Source organism: Globicephala melas, chromosome 8 (assembly GCF_963455315.2).
Source record: "Globicephala melas chromosome 8, mGloMel1.2, whole genome shotgun sequence".
NCBI classification, from domain to species: domain Eukaryota; kingdom Metazoa; phylum Chordata; class Mammalia; order Artiodactyla; family Delphinidae; genus Globicephala; species Globicephala melas.
Window position 1 is genome coordinate 29,658,311 of NC_083321.1, and position 22,021 is coordinate 29,680,331.

The following is a 22,021-nucleotide window of genomic DNA, read 5'->3' on the forward strand; positions in this document are numbered from 1 at the left end:
GCTAGGTCAAGGAATTTTATATTTGTCTTGGACCCTCTCTGAAGAGGTTTACTCTCATAATTGCTGAAAGAATCTCACTGATTAAGCTATAAATGGTTCTTGAGTATGGACTCTGAGAACAGTATTAAAGTGAAGTTCTGGGGTAATTTTATAGTCATATAAAGATAATACACAAATTATTTTCAGTGAAATAATCAGTTTACCGTGTTAGCAGTCAGTTCTTTTGCACAAAGCAATAATAATACCTAAATTTTAGAATTTCATGCTTATTCTCACTCGAGACCTTTTGTGTTATTCTGGAGATTTTGTTAATAAAATATGTAAAGCTTTTTTGAAACTTTAATGGGAAACAATTAACTTTAATGTCAGGGTTTAACATACATATTTTAGAATTTATTTCCAAACACTTACTTGGTATTTATTTCAGAACAGTAATTCAATAAGAATTACCCTGATGGAAAATGTCCGCATGGAGAACCATCATACAGTCTACATTTGATGAACATTAGAAGTACAAACTCAAAAAACATACCCTCTGGGATTTTTAGTCAGGATCTTTTGGTATTAAATATTGACTGCCATCAGACCTGCAGATCATGTCCTGCCCTGGTTTCTAAGAGTACCTACAACATTTTTAAACATTAAAGGAAAATAAAGGTAGTTTGATATAATGCCTTCCTTCAGGCAGGTACAATACTTTTATGTTCATTTTTCAAATAAGATGACTGAAGAGCCACTGAGATTGACTTGCCTAAGTTTTCACACCTGCTGAATAGCAGAAGAAAGTCAAGAAGCCACATATCCTACCTTCAGTTGGATACCAGTGGCTCTAAACTTTTCAGGTTTCAGGACCCCTTTCTGCTTTAAAGTAAAATATTAGGACCCCAAAGAGCTTTTGTTTATGTGGATTTCATCTACCAATATTCTATTAGAAATTTAAACTGAAATTTACAAAAATACATTATGTATTAGCTAACTTAAGAACAATCAATTACCCATTGCATGACAACGTAACACTTTAATGAAAAATAACTAATTATTTTCTAAAACAAAAAGAGGTAGTGAGAAGAGTGACATTATTACCTATTTTTGCAAATTTCTTTAATGGCTGGCTTTTCCTCAAAATGTCAACTTACCTTTTATAAAAGATAATAAGGAAGTAGAACTTAATCTCCTAAAGAGAGTAGGTTTTTAATCAAGTTCAAATGTAGTTCCTGCTCCTTTCTTCATTTTTTTTTTTCCATTTTTCTTTTTTTTTCATAGGATGTGTTCATCCCTACTTCCAAAAGCAGCTACAAGTGCTTGTTCTAATCTTTGGGGATCTGTTGTCTCAGGTCCAGCTATCACATCTGATGATTACTGAGTTTAGTGTCTTTTGGAAAATAGTCCAAAGAAGTCAAGCTGTTCTGGCCCATGATAGTGTGCAAGACCCTTGGGGTAAAAAACCAGAAGGCCAGTTTTGATCTCAATTCATGTGTAGGTAAAACACCAAAAATATTTGGACTATCCAGTATGTGTCCTGAACCAACCATCAGGCGAGATCAGATGTTTATGACACCTGGATATAAGCTGTCTTTTCTTTCATTGGCAACAGCCAATCTAAAGGCCTTGTAGACAAAACCACAACAATAGAATACTTTACTTCTTCACATCTTTCAAACTGAAGGAAAGACAAGAGCAGGACATGTATCTATTTTGTTTTGAGTAAGGAAATCATGAGATTTATCAGGCCTCACATGAACTTTTCAAATGCAACATTTAAAGGAATGTATTTTGGCAAAAAAAAAAAAAAAAGTGATAGTCTTCAATTTGGCCATTGTATTTCTTAAAGTCATAAACTCTCAACATGTAATTTTATAAAAATGACTCAACTCAATTTCCTGTTTTCCTGCAAGCAGTAGTTGTGAGATTTCAAAGGGGAAATAGCTTTAAGTACAAAAGTATAGCCTAATTTAATAGACAACAATAGCACACTTAAAAGGAAATATACTACTGTACTAATATCACATACATCACGTATCATAAAAGGTTGACTATTAAATGCATTATTTTTCAGGCCACTTGCAAAAGAGATCATAGACTCGCAATGTTGAAAACTCGCCGCTGCTACCTGGAGAAGAAAAAGGAAGAGGAACTGAAGCAATTTGATGAGAATACTAATTGGCTCCATCGTGTGGAAACTGAAATGGGACTCTTAGGTCAAAATGGTCATATTCCAAAGGTACATATGTGTTTGTAGATTCAGATTTATTTTCTAAGAACTGAGTTCCTTAAACCCATTGTCTTTGTTATTGAGTAAATACCTTTCATAAGACAACTTTTGGTCCATCTCCCGGAGATTTGACTCATTTTACTGTTTTTAACTGAATATACCTTCTGCCTCCCTGATTACCTATTAGATTTGCCTTTCTTGTACTTTCAGAAGAGTAAAGTTACTTTTAAATGTTATTCTTAAGTGATTGCATCCTTTTATGAGGAACTCTTAAGTTAGAATGAAGTAATTCTATTTCAGACTGTACTTGAGGTTTCATCATGTAGGTAATTTAAGTTTGTTTTAATACTTGATATTTTGTGCAAAAATAGTTTTAAATGTGGTCAGCATTATTTGTATTATAGCTAAAGAAAGCCAGTTTGAAAGCCGTATGCATTTATTTTTATGTACTAAACTGAAGATATTCCACCTAGAATGGCAAAAGTTTATATTTATAAAGAGTAGCGATGGGTAATGATGGTTAATGGCTGAATCAGATCATAATTGTGTTCAGCTACAATGTTACAGATAGTTTTCTCCCTTAACAATAGTAAGCTACAGAAGTATGCAGTTCATTCCGAATAAAGTACCTCCCAAATGTCTTCAGTGTCATCATTATACTTTTCTTTTCATAGTTGTGATAACACTATTCCATCTTTAGTCTTGAGTTCACACTTAGGCCAGAAGAGGAATGAAAGAAAGGGGAGAGAGATATCTGTATTGGGAAAGCAAAAACGTTTCCAGAAATCCCTAACAGACATATCTGAATTGACTAGAATTGTCACGTGGCTATCCCTAGATACAGGGGAATCTGGAAGGGTGAGTGTTTTGCTGGACATATTATCATCCTGAATAAAATTAGAGTTCTCTTAATAAGAAAGAAGGGGCAAATTAATATGGAATAAGCAGCTAGCAAACAAACTGCTACAAAGTAACTAATTTTGATCTCTAAATACCTAATACTTTAAAAGAACAACTTTTTTATACTCTTTTTTTTAAAGGAAGAGTATCTAAAGTCTTTAATTTGATGATGCTCTTCTGAAAGTCTATATTATGTATCAGCTCTGAAATCTTAAAATTTCTAGAAAAGCATTAAACTGAAAATAAATACAGGTGAAATGGAGTATAAAATGTTCAGTACAAATGAATGCAGCTAGTGACTGTTAATATTCAAAGATATCAATTTTTTGTTATAATTTAAAGATATTAACCAATGCATCATAACTAGGAAAATCGATATAAGTGTCCATCCTTTTAACACTGAAGCTCAGACTGAAGGGAGAGGAGACTAGCAGGAGTAGTGAATGATGACAGTACAAGATAGTAAAATTGGAGCAGTGAGCAACAGATACCTTGTTTCCTAAGAAGAGGGCCAAGGATAAACAGAGACTGAATAGTTCTTTAGTGTGGAAATTCATTGAGGGCCAACCAACAGTTTAATCGACACTCAGCAGTCCTAGAAGTCTTCACAATACCTTGATGAAAGTATGCCAGCCAGTTAGTTCAGTAGATTGGGAATTAAATGTAGTACAAAGCATACTTTAATGAGATTTTATAACTTAACTTAATTGACAAAGCACTTTAGAATATTAATATTCCCTATAGCAAGAATGTAAATATTGGATAGAGGATAGACACTAGAGTTGAAGTGGTTGGTAATTCCATTATTTGATAGTTGTGTTGAATACTAACTCTAATAGTTGTGTTGAATACTAACTCTAACACTAACCATATAACTTGGGGCAAGTTGTTTAACTTCACTGTCTTAACTTCTCATCTTTAAAATATATTTAAGGCATTATGAACTTAAATAAAATGCTGTATGCAAAGGCCTAGCACCACTTAATATATAACGAGTGGTTGATAAATAATAGTTTAATATTCTAGGCCACAACATCATAGACATCAATAACCAAAGAAAGGTGTGCACAAAAGGAACACAGCACCATTAGCTGTATTATAAAATACATTTGCTATTTTTCCTCCAGAACAGTGTTTCTGACCTTTTTGGGTCATAGATGCCTTTGAGAATCTGATTAAAGAGTTATATATAGATCTTCTCCTAGATGGACGATTGTTGGGGGGGAGGGGTCACATTCATACAATTTTACTTTTTTTTTTTTTTTTGGTCATTTTTTCCATTAATACAACATTAAGAATATCTGCTCTAGAAGAAAACTAAAGCGCACTTATTTTAAAATGCCATATTCCTCTTAAGATTACGTAATGGACATATTTACATGACTTAAAAGGAATAAGCAAAAAAAACAATGATTAATCAGTAATCTATAATAGGGATTAACTAGGCTTTCAAACGGTAACGTCTGAAATTCCATGCTTGATCTGAGAATCTAAAGCTGTAGAGGCCCATCATAGAATGCAACAGCCTCCATCAAAGTACCTGTCAGGGTCCCCAAGCCACAGTCTGGATATGTTTTCAGAGAAGACAGCTGATATCCTGGCCAAACGAGTGTTTCTCACTCAGTGCGCAAGAGCTGTTTCTCTTGAAAAGGTAGCAGATATTGAATGTTTATAGTAGTTTTTGGTTTGTTTCACTTATATTTGTCATGTTTCACTTATTTGTTAGAGACTATGTATATCTAAAGAAGTCTTATTCTCAAGGTGATCATTGTCAAAATGACATAAAATAACAAGTATTTTGGTTAGTTTTGTTTACTATTACTTACGGCCATGATGTTCTAATAGAATATTTAGCCATTCTAGTGAGCAAAAACTTTCTCATGAAGGGTCTAAAAAATGTTTTTGGCATATGGTAAAATATAACATAAATTTTACCAGTGTACAGTTCAAGTGGCATTATATTCATAAAAAGAATTAATAGATATACATTTTAAAATGTTATTTTCATCTCTCAATAGCCTTGCTTAATTTACATTATACTTATAATCTAGTACATTTGTGTAATCAACAATCTAAAATATAGCCCAACTCCAACTAGAGGAGTACTTAAGAACTTTTTAATATTAAAAGAAGCAAAAACCTCAATTGTAGCTATTTACTAGTTTGCCTTTGTTTTCCCATATTTTTAAATTAAATTTAAATTTTAAATTAAAAAATTAAATTCCCAATTTTTAAAATGGTTCAGTATTCTTTTTAGTAATATTATTATTGCTATTTTTTTTGACTACTTAGTAGCATTTATAAAGTTAATATTGTTCAGGTTATTTTCAATAAATTTAAATTTTTTCACCATGGTCAAATCTAATTTTTCTAATAATCTGTCTTCTATTACTCTTTTAAGCAGGACTTTTCACACCTGAATATGAATCTGGAATTGATTTTTAAATTCTTGTTTTTTAATGCATTTTATTATGAATACTTTGAAAAAATTACAATTAAAGCTGTTTCCATTCCCATCACCCTAATCCCACTCTCAGTTTTTTTTTCCTGTGGATATTTTCACAGCTGAAACAGTTATCTATGTATAAGCCATTATTTCTTACATAAACAAACTGAGACATAACTTTGTGAAAAGATTTATCCACAGTTGTACAACTCTGGACAGAGATCCAGTACTGCGACTTTCAAATTGCTGCCCTTTTTTCTGTACCCTCCTGCATTATCTACCTCTTAACCTCACGAATTTATCCACTTCTCTGTATCTCCCCTGCCACTACCCTAATTCAGACTCCCAGCCCCCATTATTGGACTGGTACATTTGACCTTTATGCTTCCATTCGTATTCTACTGCAATTCATTCTCTCTACTGCAAGCAAAATGAGCTTTCTAAAAGGTAACTCCGATCATATCACTCTTCAGTACTTTCTCCCTAATGTAAACTCTGTTATGATTTCCCAGGTCTGGCATGGCACCTGAAGACCTTTCACATTTTATATATTACCTCTCACTATGTTCTTACTTCAGCTATTACTAACCTCCCCGTAGCTCTCATAATAGGCTATGTGCTTCCAATCAGATTCAGTCATTAGTGTATCAAAACAAGAAAAAGATTCATATTGTAACTTTGTTTCTCAAAGACAACAAACTAGCCAAGAACAATTATTGAGTAAAATAATTATACAGTCAAGGCTTGTCTCTTTAAGAGTGGTGCAAGAGATAAAACAATAAGATTAACAGAGGGAGTAAATAAAGAAGGGTTTTTTTTTTTTTTTAAGAGAAAAGGTGGAATATTTGACAAACATGGTCATACTTTTAGGGTCGTTGAATTTTTTGACTGGAAAAGACTAAAGAGATCATCTAGGCAAGCTCTTAAATTTTAGTCAAGTAAACTGATATGCATAAAGACCATATTTTGGGTTCCAGGTAGCATGTGTGTCATAGTTGAGCCATCTCTAAAATCACCTGATTCATAGGCCAGTGCTCTAACCGTATCATCCTGACTCCCTAAAGAGAGTTTGCTCTAAAATACTTGCTGTATTTCTTGAAATATAATTATGAATCATGTGAATAAACAACCCCCAACTTTACTATATCTCAGACACATAGAATTACATTGTTTCCCTGTCATAGTGCCCGCCACTAGCTTAGGAAGTATTACAGAAAAGAAAAAGAAAAAAAATAACTTTAAGCTTACAGAGAATCAGTGGCCAACTGCAGGTTGGGAAGGAGTATTGAAAACCTAAAATGGATTATGGGAATTATCTGTAGGAAGTATCTAGGCACAGCTCCCCTGCTTATAGGATTTTTGTCTCAGCCCCTTACAATGTCCAAAATATTTCACTCCGTTTTATTTTATTAACTAAAATTTTTCCAATTTAAGATTCTGAGAATGCTACTGGATTATTACCATTCATACTTTAGTGTATCCACTTAGCTGACGTTTTCCATACTTAAGGTTTAGTAGATTTGAGAAAAGATAAGTAATTTTAGGTGGTAGATTAGAGAACATTTGGGCATATGCACATAAGGGAGCCTACGAAAACTTTTTTACACTTTTGGCCTAGAATGAAGCTTATACCAAGACTGGGTGAAGGTAAGAATTTTTTTTTTTTTTTTTTGGCCACACCTCGCGACATGTGGGATCTTAACTCCCCAACCAGGGATCAAACCTATGCCCCCTGCTGTGGAAGCATGGAACCCCAACCACTGGACTGCCAGGGAATTTCCCAAGAGATTTTTTTTGCGGTATGCGGGCGCCTCACTGTTGTGGCCTCTCCTGTTGCGGAGCACAGGCTCCGGACGCGCAGGCTCAGCGGCTATGGCTCACGGGCCCAGCCGCTCCACGGCATGCGGGATCTTCCCGGACCGGGGCACGAACCCGTGCCCCCTGCATCGGCAGGCGGACTCTCAACCACTGCGCCACCAGGGAAGCCCCCCAAGAGATTTTTATTGTATGAAACTTTTATTGTATTGACATAGCCCCTGTCCTGGTGGTATACCTTACATTCTAATATGGAGAATCTACGAACAAATAAATAAATGGAATTGTTACTAATCAATGCTATGGCAGAAACTATCAGGGGTGGAGAATGTCCATCTTTAAATGTGAAGCTTAGGAAAAGCCTCCCTGAAGAAATGACATTTAAGCAAAAATGGGCCATATTCATGTACTTTCAAAGTATTATGAACAAGTTGGATAGACCAAGAAACTGTCACTATAATAAAATTTGTTCTGAGTTCCTGATGTTCAGTTTCTGAGGAAATTTGAAACTTGTAAGTCATAGACCACCTGTACCAGAACACTTGTTTTTCAAATTGTTCCTAAACATACCACTTCATATTTTTAAGAATTAAAACTATTGACACCAATATAAAATAAGTTTTATTAAAATTGATTTAATTTTAACATTTTTAAATGAATCTGAGGTATAGTGTGTCTTGTTTTCCCCAGGAACTCAATAAAGAACTTCATTGCCACCATTTGCACCTCCAGAACAAAGATTTGAAAGCACAAATTAAACATATGATGGATCTAGCTTGTCTTCAAGAACAGCAACACAGGCAGACGGAGGCGTAAGTACATGGATTTACCTGTTCTAAAAATTTTAATACTATAGACCTAAGGAACCTGAAGCATAGAAGTTTAGTTTTCCATTGCCAGAAAATTTAATTTTATCCAGTACAAGGTACATATTTTTTATTAAGTGTCTGCCAGCATCAGAAATCATGCAGAGTTAGAAAACACCGAGAAAGTATAAAGGATGTGGTTCTTCTCCTCTAACTAAGTTTTTATAGTGCTTTATAGTTTTGAAAACATTTTTTAATTTATTATTTTTATGTAATATATGTCATGTAATACAAAATTTCAAAGATGCCTCTACAGTGAAAGAGTCTGTCTTCTACCTGTCCTCTAGCCATCCTTGTCCCCTCCTAGAAACTACTACTATTAATACCAACTGAATTTTTAAGTAGACAGTTTTTAAGCATTCGTAATTCCAGAATGATTTTTTGCTATCATTAAAATGAAGTTATTAAAAGTGTATATTTTTTAACATCATGTCCCAAGTTTTACGTGATGCTATAGTAGCTCTTTCATGCTCTCTCTACTAACTCAGTAGTAACACCTTTTAATTTTTGAAACGTAATAGTAAAAAAGTATAACTTGATCTTTTATTTTTATTACCTTGGATATGTCAGTCAACTCCTTAGGTGTCACTTTCATGCTCTGTAAAAATGAGAAATTTATTTCTCTAAGGGCTTTCTGCCAATCTGAAATTCTACTGGAGTTCTTCTAGTGTTCTCAAATAACTGGTAATTAATTTTCCATACTTTTAATTTAAAGGAAATTATATTAGCATAGTTATTTTTTAAAAGAATAAGAAAAAGGGAAGGAAAAACTTTAGGGAAATATTATCCTGTGGATAGAAGCTCACCCCATACTTTCTATATTTATACCTAGAGCATACATTGAACATTCATTTACTTGTACTCACACCACCTGCAAGAGTTAAAGTTATCAAAGAAACATTAATTTATTTTGACCATACTGTATTTGATATACCATACAAATAGATTAATATATTTAAGATACATTTTTGCCTCAAAATGGGCAAAAAGATTTCTAACTTTGAAAATTGGTGAACCAGAGCATTACAGAGGCAATACAATATAGTAGAAAGAGTATGAGTTTTAGAGTTGGTCTTGAATTCTAGTTTATATGAGCACTATAACCTTGCGTAAATTATTTTACCTCACTAACCCTTAGTTTTCTTATATGTTAAATTATACTTTCCTTATAACAATTTTAAAAAGATTAAATAACAAAAAATAATGGGTGTGATGAACTGTCTTAGCCTGAGCTTATAGAGTGGAAACAAACAAAAAAGAAAAGATTTAGTATATATTCAGAGTGCTGAAAGAAAAAAATTTTCAACCAATAAGACTACCTCACAAAATTATCATTCAGAGTTGAAGAAGAAATAAAAGAGTTTTCCACACAAGCAAGAGCTAAAGGAGTTCATCAATCACTTATAAAGCTAGTATGAAGGTTGAAAGAAGAAAGTAGTAAAAATAACTAACTACAATAATTCCTTAAGGAATACACAAGATAAAAAGATATAAAATATAACGTCAAAAACATAAAATGTGGTGGGGGATGAAAACGTAGACCTTCAGAATGCATTCGAATTTAAGTGGCTACCAGCTTTAAATAGACTGTTATAAATTTGTTGTTATATGTAAGCCTCATGGAAACTTCCAAGCAAAAACCTATAGTAGAGGGCTTCCCTGGTGGCGCAGTGGTTGAGAGTCCACCTGCCGATGCAGGGGACACAGGTTTGTGCCCCAGTCCAGGAGGATCCCACATGCCGCAGAGCGGCTGGGCCCGTGAGCCATGGCCGCTGAGCCTGCGCGTCCAGAGCCTGTGCTCTGCAACGGGAGAGGCCACAACAGTGAGAGGCCCTCGTACCACAAAAAAACCTAGAGTAGGTGCACAAAAAATAATAAGAAAGGAATTAAGCATGCCACTAAAGACAGTCATCAAACCACAAAGGAAGAGAACAAGAGAAGAAAGGAACAGAGGAACTACCAAACAGCCAAAAAAGAATTAATAAAATGGCAGTAAGTACATACCTGTTAATAATTACTTTACATGTAAATGTACTAAATGCTCCAGTCGAAAGACAGAGTGGCTGAATGGATATAAAAACAAGCCCCATCTATATGCTGCCTACAAGAGACTCATTTCAGACATAAAGACAATTCACGGACTGAAAGTTAAGGGATGGAAAAAGGTATCCCATGCAAATGGAAACCAAAAGAAAGCTGGGGTAGCTATACTTATATCAGACAAAATAGGTTTTAAAACAAAGACTGTAATAAGAGACAAAGATCAGCATTACATAATGATAAAGGAGGTCAATCCAACAAGAGGATATAACATTTGTAAATATTTATGCACCTGACATAGGAGAACCTAAATATATAAAGCAAATATTAATAGACATAATGAGAAATAGACAGCAATACAGTAAGAATAAGGGACTTTAATACCCCACTCACATCAATGGATGGGTCATCCAGACAGAAAATCAATAAGGAAACATCTTCCTTAAACAACATGTTACAGTAGACAAACTTTACAGATATATAAAGAACATTCCATACAAAAGCCACTGAATATACATTCTTCTAAACTGCACATGTGACATTCTCCAGGATAGATCATATCTTAGGCCACAAAATAAGTCTTAACAGATCTAAGAAGACTGAAATCATATTAAGCATATTTTCTGACCACAGTGGTATAAAACTAGAAATGATTCCAAAAAGAAAACTGGAAATTTTACAAACAAGTGATTAAACAACATGCTACTGAACAACCAGTTCATCAAAGAAGAAATCAAAAGCAAAATCAAAAAATAGACAAACAGAAAAACAAGAATAAAGCCCAAAGTTAGTAGTAGGAAGGAAATAGCACAGCTTGGAGCAGAAATAAGTGAAATAGAGACTAAAATACAACAAAAAAGATCAATGAAACCAAGAGCTGCTTCTTTGAAAAGATAAAATTGACAAACCTTTATCTAGACTCATGCAGAAAAACAGAGAGAAGTCTCAGATAAATAAAATCAGAAGTAAAAGTGGAGATGTTACAACTGATACTACACAAATACAAAAGATCCTTAGAGACTACTACAATTATATAGCAACAAATTGGACAACCTAGAAATGGATAAATTGCTAGAAATATACAACCTACCAAGACTAAATCATGAAGAAATAAGAAATCTGAACAGACCAATTACTAGTAAGGAGATTGAATTAGTACTTAAAAACGTTCCTACAAGCAAAAGTTCAGGACCAGATGGCTTTACTGGTTAATTCTATCAAACATTCAAAGAAAAGTTAATACCAATTCTTCTCAAACTCTTTCATTTAAAAAATAGAAGAGGAGGGAACACTTCCAAACTCATTTATAGGCTAGCATTACCCTGACACCAAAGCCAGACAAGGATAGAACAAGAGAAGAAAATTTCAGGCCAATATCCCTGATGAACATAGATGCAAAAATCCTCAACAAAATATTAGCAAACCAAATTGACCAATACAATACTTTAAAAGGATCATACACCACAATCAAGTGGGGTTTATTCCAGAGATGCAAGGATAGTTCAGCATCTGCAAATCAATCAGTGTGATAACAAAATGAAGGATAAGGCATCATGTGATCATCTCAATAGATGCAGGAAAAGCATGTGACAAAATTTAATATCCATTTATGATTAAACTTGCAACAAAGTGATTATAGAGGGAACATACTTCAACATAATAAAGACCATATATGACATGCCAACAGCTAACATCATACTCAGTGGTGAAAAGCTGAAAAGCTTTTCCTCTAAGATCAGGAAGAAGACAAAGATGCCCACTCTTGCCACTTTTATTCAACATGTACACACTACTGTATATAAAATAGATAACTAATAAGAACCTGCTGTATATCACAGGGAACTCTATTCAATATTCTGTAATGACCTACATGGGAAAAGAATCTAAAAAATAGTGGATATATGTATATGTATAACTCATTCACTCTGCTGAACAGCAGAAACTAACATAACATTTTAAATCAACTATACCCCAATAAAAATTAACTTAAAAAAAAAATAGTATTAGAAGTCCCAGCCACAGCAGTCAGACAAGAAAAAGAAATAAAAGGCATCTAAATTCAAAAGGAAGGAGTAAAACTGTCACTTTTGCCAATGACATGATATTATAAACAGAAAACTCTGAGGACACAACCAAAAAACTATTAGAATAAACAAATTCAGTAAAGTTGCAGGATACAAAAGTCAATATACAGAAATCTATTGTGTTTCTATACACTAATAACAAACTATCAAAAAGGAAATTGAGAAAACAATTCCATTACAATTGCACCAAAAAGAATAAAATAAATACCTAGGAATAAATTTAACCAAGGAGGGGAAAGAAAACTGAAAACTATAAGACATTCATGAAAGAAATTGAAGAAGACACAAATAAATGGAAATATATTCCATGCTTATGGATTGGAAGAATTAGTATTGTTACAATGTCCATACTACCCAAAGCAATCTACAGACTTAGAACAATTCCTATCAATACTCAATGGCATTTTTCACAGAACTAGAACAAACAATTCTAAAATTTGTGTGGAACCACAAAAGACTCCAAATAACCAAAGCATTCTTGAGAAAGACAAAGTGTGAGGGACCACACTCCCAATTTAAAACTATACTACAAAACAATAGTAATCAAAACAGTATAGTACTGGCACAAAAGCAGACACATAGATCAATGGAACAGAATAGAGAGCCCAGAAATAATCCCATGCATATATGATCAATTAATTTACAACAAAGGTGCCAAGAATATACAATAGGGAATGGATAGTCTCTTCAATAAATGGTGCTGGGAAAAGTGCACGGCAACAAGCCAAAGGATATCTTACACCATACACACAATTGTATCAACTCAAAATAAATTAAAAACTTGTACGTAAGATCTGAAACCATAAAACCCTGAGTAGAAAACATAGGCAGGTAAAAATAACTGTCATATAATACAGCAGTTCCACTTCTGGGTATTTATTCAAAGAAAATGAAAACACTAACACAAAATATAAAGCACACCTGTGTTCATTGCTACAAAAACAAAACCCAAGTTTATAGATACAGAGAACAGATTATACAGGTTGGTGGTGGGGTGTTGGGGGCAGGGATGGGGAATTGGTCGAGGGAGTCACAAAGTACAAACTTCCAGTTATTAAGTAAATCATGGAGATGTAATGTACAGCATGGCAACTATGGTTAATAATACTGTACTGCATATTTGAAAGTTGCCAAGAAAGTAGATCTTAAAAGTTCTCATCAGAAGAAAAAGAATTCTGTGACAGATGTTAACTAGACTTATTGTGATGATCATTTTGCAATATATATCAATATCGAGTCCAAAAACTTAAAAATAAATTTATGAATGCATAAATACATACAAACATACATACATGCACACATATATACATAAATAACATATGTCCAGGTCCCTGAGACCACCTCCATGTTTGATAATTTACTAGGATGACTCACAGAACCCATCGTATAGTTGACTCCATAGTTATGATTTATTAGAGTAAAAGCATACAAAACAAAATCAGCAAAAGGCAAAGGTGAATGGAGCAAAGAACAAAGGAAACCAGTTAGTTGTAAGCTTTCAAGTGTCCTCATCCACTGGGCCCACACAGTTGTGCTTAAGTTCTCCAGAAAAAAGTTGTAATGACCCATGTGAAATGATGTCTACTTTGGAATCTCGTTAGGCTGACACTTAGTGTCCTGGATTTTTATTGGGAGCTGGTTGAATAGGCGCCCTGTGCCTAGCAGGGTGAATCAAAATTCTAGACTTTCCAAAAGGAAAGCAGTTGTAAATAACTGTTTTTATTGACTTTCTGATTAATGACTTTTCCCTACAATTGTTACCTACTTGGCTTAAATGGCATACTCCCCACTATCACCAAAAAGAAAAATGTCACAGACTATTTGTACTGCTATCTAAATATTTAAGATTCTTAGTTAATAAAGCAGTTATTTCCTTAAGTGTTAAAATTAGTGCCTATTCTTTTCCCACTGCCCTATTCCTACTTCAGATGGTTCTATTCTTCTGGATGTTATGAGTCAGCTGGAACACCAGGACTAAGTCATTTCAAGATTATTCATGTTGTTTGATGTCTTCATTGATATAAAAGTTAGGAACCACTTATAACTTTTAGTTCTGGCATTTCTTCAGTGAACACTCTTCATGGAGGTCTAATACATAAAAAGATGCATTTAGGACTGCTCTGATTGACAGCAATAGGCGAGATTTTGAATCAGAGCCAAGAATCCAATGCCCCGTCATTTTCCTATACCCACCATACTTTTCCACAATTCTTCCTTCGAATGGCTTTGAAAGCTATTGCTTTAGCTCATGAAGAGCTAACTTCAAGGAAAGTTGACTTTTGTTCATTTTTTATTTTTTAAATCTTATATACCTAAATTGACCTTCATCGTTTGACAATGTATTAATATTTCATTTCAATCTCATAGTATTTAATAACAATAACAACACTATTTTTGATTTGTAAACCACATTATGCTTTGCATAGTTCTGAAAACAATCTCCTATTGAAAGTAGTGGCTGTCCAGTTGTACCCCACATTATAGAGGAGAAACCTCAGGTAGTACCTTATCCAAGGTCATATAGAAGCAAGTGAAGACTTGCTGAGACTACAGCCTGGTGCTTGTAATTCCCATCCAACATTCTTTCCAATCTATACTTAATGTATTAAGAATATTTGAGGTATTTGATTGAAATATTCTAAAGGAAAATATGTACAGGGAACCATTGTAATCATCTGCTATTACTTTGGATGTTGCATAGAACCATAATAATGTATTTAAAATTTAGTATTTATCTTTCTTTTCTTGTCACCTTCTGTATGCAGAGTATTGAATGCTTTACTTCCAGCCCTAAGAAAACAGTATTGTGCATTAAAAGAATCTGGCCTGTTAAATGCTACTTTTGAGTCTGACTTCAAAGAAATTGAACATTTGGTAGAGAGGAAGAAAGTGGTGGTTTGGGCTGACCAAACTACTGAACATGCAAAGCAAAATGATCTACCAGGGGTTTCTATTCTTATGAACTTTCCACAACTTGGACCAGTTCAGTCTTCTCCTTGTTGTAAGTACAGATTTTATTTCATTAAGTAAATAAACATTATTTCTAAGAAGTAGCCTCTGTTATAATATCAATCAACAGAACAGTCAGTTTTTTAGTAGGTTTGCTATTTTGTGAAGATGGGAGAATTAACTTCAGAATCATTTCAATTAACCAGTATCTTTCAAAGGTATAAGAGTAAGTATGCTTGATGTTCTAAATAATTCTAGCAGTAAAGTTATTTTATTTTACCTTTTTTTGATAAGATAATTTTACTTCCACCCTTCTTTAAAATTTAACCTCTGTTAAAGACTGAAGATTATAATTAAGAATATTATATTCTGTAATACATAACAATCTTCTATGTTCTTAAGATCAGCTAACAGTGTAGAATTTACTGTTTTTCTGTTGGCAGATCACTTGATGTCTCTGCTCTCATAAAAGTGTGCATGGGACATTTTAATTGAAAAACTAACATATAATCTTGGTTTTAAAATATTCAGATTCTATAGCAGTAGAATGCCCTCTTCAACTTTTCCCAGAACCTCAATCTTCTGTGCTATCTTAGAGGTGAATGCCTATTAACAGTTTGGTTATCATTACAGTGTGTGTATAATATTTGTATTAGATAATTAACTCATTAGCTTTTTGTTACATTTCCCATGAATGCTAACATATTGTATATATATTAAACTACAACTGTTTTTATTTGTTTAGTTTATTTGAACAGTTTTAGGGTGCATACATAAAGAATCTAGCATGTTTTTTAATGGTTGTGAGAATTGATGTACCATCATTTACTTAACCATTGTTCTATTGGTGAACAGTGCATGTCAGAGAGCATGCCCATATACAGTAGTTATATGCAGTTTCACTTTCCACCATTTCAGTTACTTGCAGTAAGCTGAGGTCCAAAAATGTTAAATGGAAAATTTCAGAAATAAAAACTTTATAAATTTTAAATTGCACACTGTTCTGAGTATCATGATAAAATCTCATGCTGCCCTACTCTGTCCTTCCCAGGATGTGAATCATCTCTTTGTCCATCATATTCTTCCCATTTGTCATTTAGTAGCCATCTTGGCTATCAGATCGACTGTCACAGTGTTGCAGTGCTTGTATTTAAGTAACCATTGTTTTACTTAATAATGGCCCCAAAGTGCAAGAGTAGTGATGCTAGCAATTTGGGTTTGCCATAGAGAAGCCATAAAGAGCTTCCTTTTAAGTGAAAAGGTGAAAATTCTAGACCTAATAAGGAAAGAAAAATAAATCACGTGCTGTGGTTGCTAAAATTTATGAGAAGAGCGAATACTCTATCCATGAAGTCATGAAGAAGGAGGAAGAAATCATGTTAGTTTTGCTCTTGAACCTCAAATTGCAAAAGTTATGGCCACAATGCATGGTAAGTGCTTAGTTCAGATGGAAAAGGCATTAAATTTGTACAGAAGATATTTTGAGAGAGTGAGCCCACAGTTACAAACTTTTATTACAGTATATTGTTAGAATTGTTCTATTTTATTATTAATTGTTGTTGTTAATCTCTTACTGTGCCTAATTTACAAATTGCACTTTACCTTAGGTAGATATGTATAGGAAAAAAAAAAACAGTAAATATATGGTTCAGTGCTATCTGCAGTTTCAGGTATCCACTGGTAGTCTTGGTATGTTTTCCCCCTTGGATAAGGGGAGACTACTGTATTCCCATGTCTGCATGTGTACTAGTTGCCTAGGAACTAATTTGCTGGGTCAGAGAACAAATAATTTTTTTTTTAATTAAAATGATCTGTCAAACTCTCCAAAAGTTTTCTTATACAAATGTTTATGAGATTTTACATTTGTTTATGTCTCATCTTTACCTTAACCCAAAGTAATAACAGCAACACTAAATTAATGTATATTCTTTTTAAATTTGCAACTCTTATTTTTAGTGATGTTAATTCTTTGAAGTTTGTGGAGACTTCTTTAAAGCCCAGCATAGAGTTGGTGTAAATGTTTCCATTATGCTTTTAAAGAATATATTAAGTCAGGTCAAATTGGTTGTGTTCTTCAAATCTTGTTCTTACTGACTTATTTTTTAATTCATGTTCTATCAAATACTGAGGTGAACTATTAAAAACTTCATCTTTTACTGTGGATTTTTCCATTTATATCAGGCTTCTATTGCAACGCTAAAAAATTAATACAAACATATCAACTTAAAATAACACTGATTTATTATCTCAGAGTTCTGTAGATTGGAAGTCCAGCAGGCTCAGTTGGTTACTCTGCCTCGAGTATCACAGGCTGTAATCAAGGTGTCAGCTAGTTGGATCTCCTATCTGGAGTTTCTGGGGGAGAATGTGCTTCGAAGCTCATGCCGGTTGTTTGCAGAATTCAATTCTGTGTGGCTGTAAGGCTGATGTCCCTGTTTTCTTGTTGGCTATTGGTCAGGCAGCTCGAATTCAGAGCAAGTCCAAACTTGCTAAAGTACCTGGCATTGTGCAGGCACTCAGTTTTTAGAGGTCACCCCTATTCCCTAGCATGTGGCCTCTTCATCACTTCATCTCCTAGCCAACAAAGGCAGGTCAAGTCATTCTCATGCTTCAGATCTCTCTTACCTTCCCTTCTGCCTCATCTCTTCTGCCTACAGTTAGAGAAAGTTTTTGCTTTTAAGCACTCATATGATTAGATTGAGCCCATCAGGTAATCTAAAATAATCTCCCTATCTTAAATTTCATAACCTCAATTACTTCTGAAGATGTATGTATCTTACTTATTTTCTTGAAGACTGTTTAGCTGGGTACAGAATTCCAGTTTGGTGTTCTATTTTAGCACTTTAAAGATATCATTTCATTATCTCCTGGTTTTTGTTGTTGCTTTTGTAGCCAGCTTTCATTCTAAGTGTTGCTCCTTTGAATATAATCTGACTTCTGGCTTCCTAAAATGTTTTCTCTTTGTCTTTGGAGTCTTAGTAGTTTTGCTATATTGTGCCTAAATGTAATTTTATTTCTACCTCTCTTACTTGGGTTCACAGGACTCTCTGAATTTGTGTCTGCATTATTTTTCAGCAGTTTCGTAAAGTTCTTAACCATTATATCTTCAAATATTGCTTCTGCCACTTTTATTCTCTTCTCTACTTCTGAGACTCCAATTATATTACATGGTACCTTCTTATTGTCTTAGCTATGACTTTTACTCTTCTGCTTTTCATTGTTTTTTCTCTTCCTGGAAATTTCTTTTCACATATTCTGTAGTTTCTCTTTATGCTGTGTCAAATGGTTCTTAAATCCATCAAGTTCCCTATCTCAGTTATATTTCAATTCCAGAATTTCCATTTGATTCTTTTTTTATAGTTTCCATTTCTTTGCAGAAATTCTCACTGAATACGGTGGGTGAAGTCTGTGCCTGAGAATTCCCAAGCCTAGAACCCACTGCGTCTGTTTCTGTTCTCTTTCTGCTGGATTTCTTTCATGTGCATTTCCTTGAATGCATGCTAATTTTTGTGCATCCCACATGTATTTGCAGAATCGTTTGTAGAAATCCTTTGAGGCTTCTGATAACAATGTCTTCCTCAGAGAGGATTAATATTTGCTTATTCCAGGCTCCTTTTGGCATTAGCAGTCTAAAATCATTTCAGTCCAGTTTTAGAGACTGAGATAATTTGAAACTGAACTTCAGCTTCTGCGAGGGCCTGCCTACTCCTAGTTTACCCTGTGGAGTTTAACTGTGCCCCAACTCAAATTGGGGAGGGTTTAGGAAGAACTCCCTTTAGTAGGCACTAAATTCCGGTTCCTGCATCCCAGTCCTACAAAGCTCTCAACAATGTTACTAAGCTGTTCTGCCACCTCCAGCATCAGCAAATAACCTTGAGGGGAAAATAGCTGTAAATGCAGAGATTACTTTCCTGAGCCTTCAACTTCCTCCTGATACCTGCCTATAATTCTTCACAATCTTGTTAGCTCTCCTGTGCCTTCAAGCCTGTGTTTTTTATATTTTGTCCAGATTTTTTACTTGCCTTCAGTAGAGAGGTTGCTCTGAATTACCTAGGTCTCTTATTATTAGGTTTCCTATACTGTATCTTTACATTAAGATGACAGGCAAGTTGGGGTTATATGTATATTCTTTTTCTCTTAATAAAGCATTATCTTCATCAGAAGTGACCTCGTTGAGATCATTAGAAAGAAAACTTAAGATTTTTTTCAGATTTTCTCATACCTTTGGGGCCTTGATTCTTTATTTATAGTGCATTCAAGATGTTGGAGAGGAAATAGAGTTTTAACACCAAGATTAAGAAATACTGACCACCTGCTATGTGATGATCATTATCCCTTATTTAAAAATCTGTATTTCACTTACAGTGTAATTGCGTAGACTATACTTGTCAACAGTAAAACAAAACATTTATTTGGTTCTGAATTCTTTTTCGCAACATATTCAAAAGGAAAGACTATTGAGGTTATGTTACCTTTTATAATCATGAACTTTCTTCTGAAAATGTATCAGAAGGCGGGTTTTGTTTTTATTATGTTTTGTTCTTACTTTATTATTTTAATATTCAAGTGATTTTATAGATTAACTATTTGCTTAGTATGTCTTGTTCATTCCATGAATTATGTATGTTATATTCATTATGAAGAGAGAGTCAAAGATGAATAACAGGGAAGGGGTATAAAGTGAGTACATTTATAAATGTTTATTTTTCTTAGTCTTAGAATATTGAAGTAGTTCATTTTAAAAAGTAAATAGTGAAATTTACTCTTGAATTTCTAAAGACATGAAGCAATAGCCAAATAGCATATATTGCTAAAATTTATCAATAAATAGTCTTAACAAATTTTAGAAGTAAAATTCAACTAAAGCAAAACATGAGTCAAATGTGTCTCATTCATCTTAAGCTTATACATGTGCGACTGACTTTTTTTCCTATACTCCTGTAATGTCAAGTGGTTTTGTTGTTAAATTTCAAAATTACTAAATGCTGTGGGGTTTGAATATTTTATTTCTGGTGCTTTAAAAAGTATTTACTAGGGCTTCTCTGGTGGTGCAGTGGTTGAGAGTCCGCCTGCCGATGCAGGGGACATGGGTTCGTGCCCCAGTCCAGGAAGATCCCACATGCCGCGCGGAGTGGCTGGGCCCGTGAGCCGTGGCCGCTGAGCCTGCGCGTCCGGAGCCTGTGCCCTGCAACGGGAGAGGCCACAGCAATGAGAGGCCCGTGTACCGCAAAAAAAAAAAAAAAAAAAAAAAAGTATTTACTAGATCAGCTACATTCTTTGTATTTAAAACACACACACTGTGTTTTTAAAAATCTGATGAGATTAACTATAATTGATATAATCTGTACTCTGTTGTTAGGAATTTAGGTTAATAAATTTTCATTATTGTAAATAATATTGTAGTGAGCAAATATATACATTTATCCTGGTGCTCATGCCTGATTACCCCTATGATAAACTCCTAGAAGTGGAATTTCTGGCTCAAGAAATCTACACTTCTTTAAAAGTTTCTAATATATATTGCTAAGTAACTTCTCCCTCTCCTATATGGTTGTACCAATTTTAACTCCCATGAACAGTGTAAGAAAATGAGCTCCTTGATTCTCCAAGTGGGGAGGTTGTTAGTAAAGGGGCTGGAATGGTGAACCCGAGCACCAGGAGATGAATACATGAGGTGCGTTTTAGAAACCTTTCCCGATCACACGGTGTACCATCCTCTGGGTTTCCCATGCATGTTTTAGCTGTAGGAAGATTCCCCTGAACCTGGAGATTGGGAACCCATGGAATGGGTACCATGCAGTATTACTTTAAAGGGTCTGCATTTGCTCACCCAACCTCACCAATCCTCTCAGCCCCAAGAGTGTCCAGACTTATGTCTCATCCAGGTGTGGGTCTAGATGTGGTCAATCCAGGTTGCATCACAGCCCCTGAACGAATTTTGTAAGAATTTCTCTCTCTTTCACTGTCTTTGTTTTTCGGGGTTTTTTTGTTTGTTTGTTTGTTTTTTGTAATTTATTTTTATTATGGGGTTTAGCTGATTTTCAATGCTGTGTTTATGCCACTTTACACCCAGTTGATTCACTTACAGAGAGCTATCAATAAATACTTTTTAAGATTAAAAAAGAAAGAAAAGAAAATTAGCTCCTTTTAGCTTCACCAGCTGTTGCTGTTAAAATATTTTTAATTTTTAGAAAATCATTTTCAAACACACATAGAAATACAAAGAAAACTATAATGAGCCTCATGTTCTGTACCTATCACCTAACTTTAAGAATTATCTCATGGCTAGTCTTGAGAACCCCATCTGCTTTCCTCCACCCCATCTATATCTACACTGGATTATTTTGAAGGAAAACTCAGGCAACATATCATTTCTTCCATTTATCTTAGTGTCTCTAAAAGAAAACACAGTGCTCTTTTCATAACTAATGCCATCAGTGTTCAAATTTCCTCCATTGTCCCGTAAATGATTTCTTTTTATAGCTTTTTTATATCAGTATCCAGACAAGGCCCATACTTTGTCATTGGTTGGGATGTATCTATTAAATCCTTTTAAATCTGGGGTTCTCTCTCCCTCTTTTGTCTTTGCTAATTACTTATTGATTCTTTGCCACTTTAATAGTCATAAATATTATCTTCTTTCCATTTTTTCTTTGTTTACTAGTATACTTGAGTGTATTTTTTCCCATCTATTTAAGGATATATTTTC

The 22,021-nt window shown here is 34.2% G+C and overlaps 1 protein-coding gene across 1 annotated transcript in view; it reads left to right on the top strand.

The window, feature by feature from the left end:
* The window catches only part of KIF18A (kinesin family member 18A), a 79,544-nt gene that overhangs the window by 31,331 nt on the left and 26,192 nt on the right, over window positions 1-22,021 (top strand). The window contains exons 11-13 of the mRNA XM_030864825.2: window positions 2,057-2,221; window positions 8,064-8,185; window positions 15,129-15,364. Coding sequence (XP_030720685.1) covers window positions 2,057-2,221; window positions 8,064-8,185; window positions 15,129-15,364 — 523 coding nt within the window. The remainder of the gene's footprint in view (window positions 1-2,056; window positions 2,222-8,063; window positions 8,186-15,128; window positions 15,365-22,021) is intronic.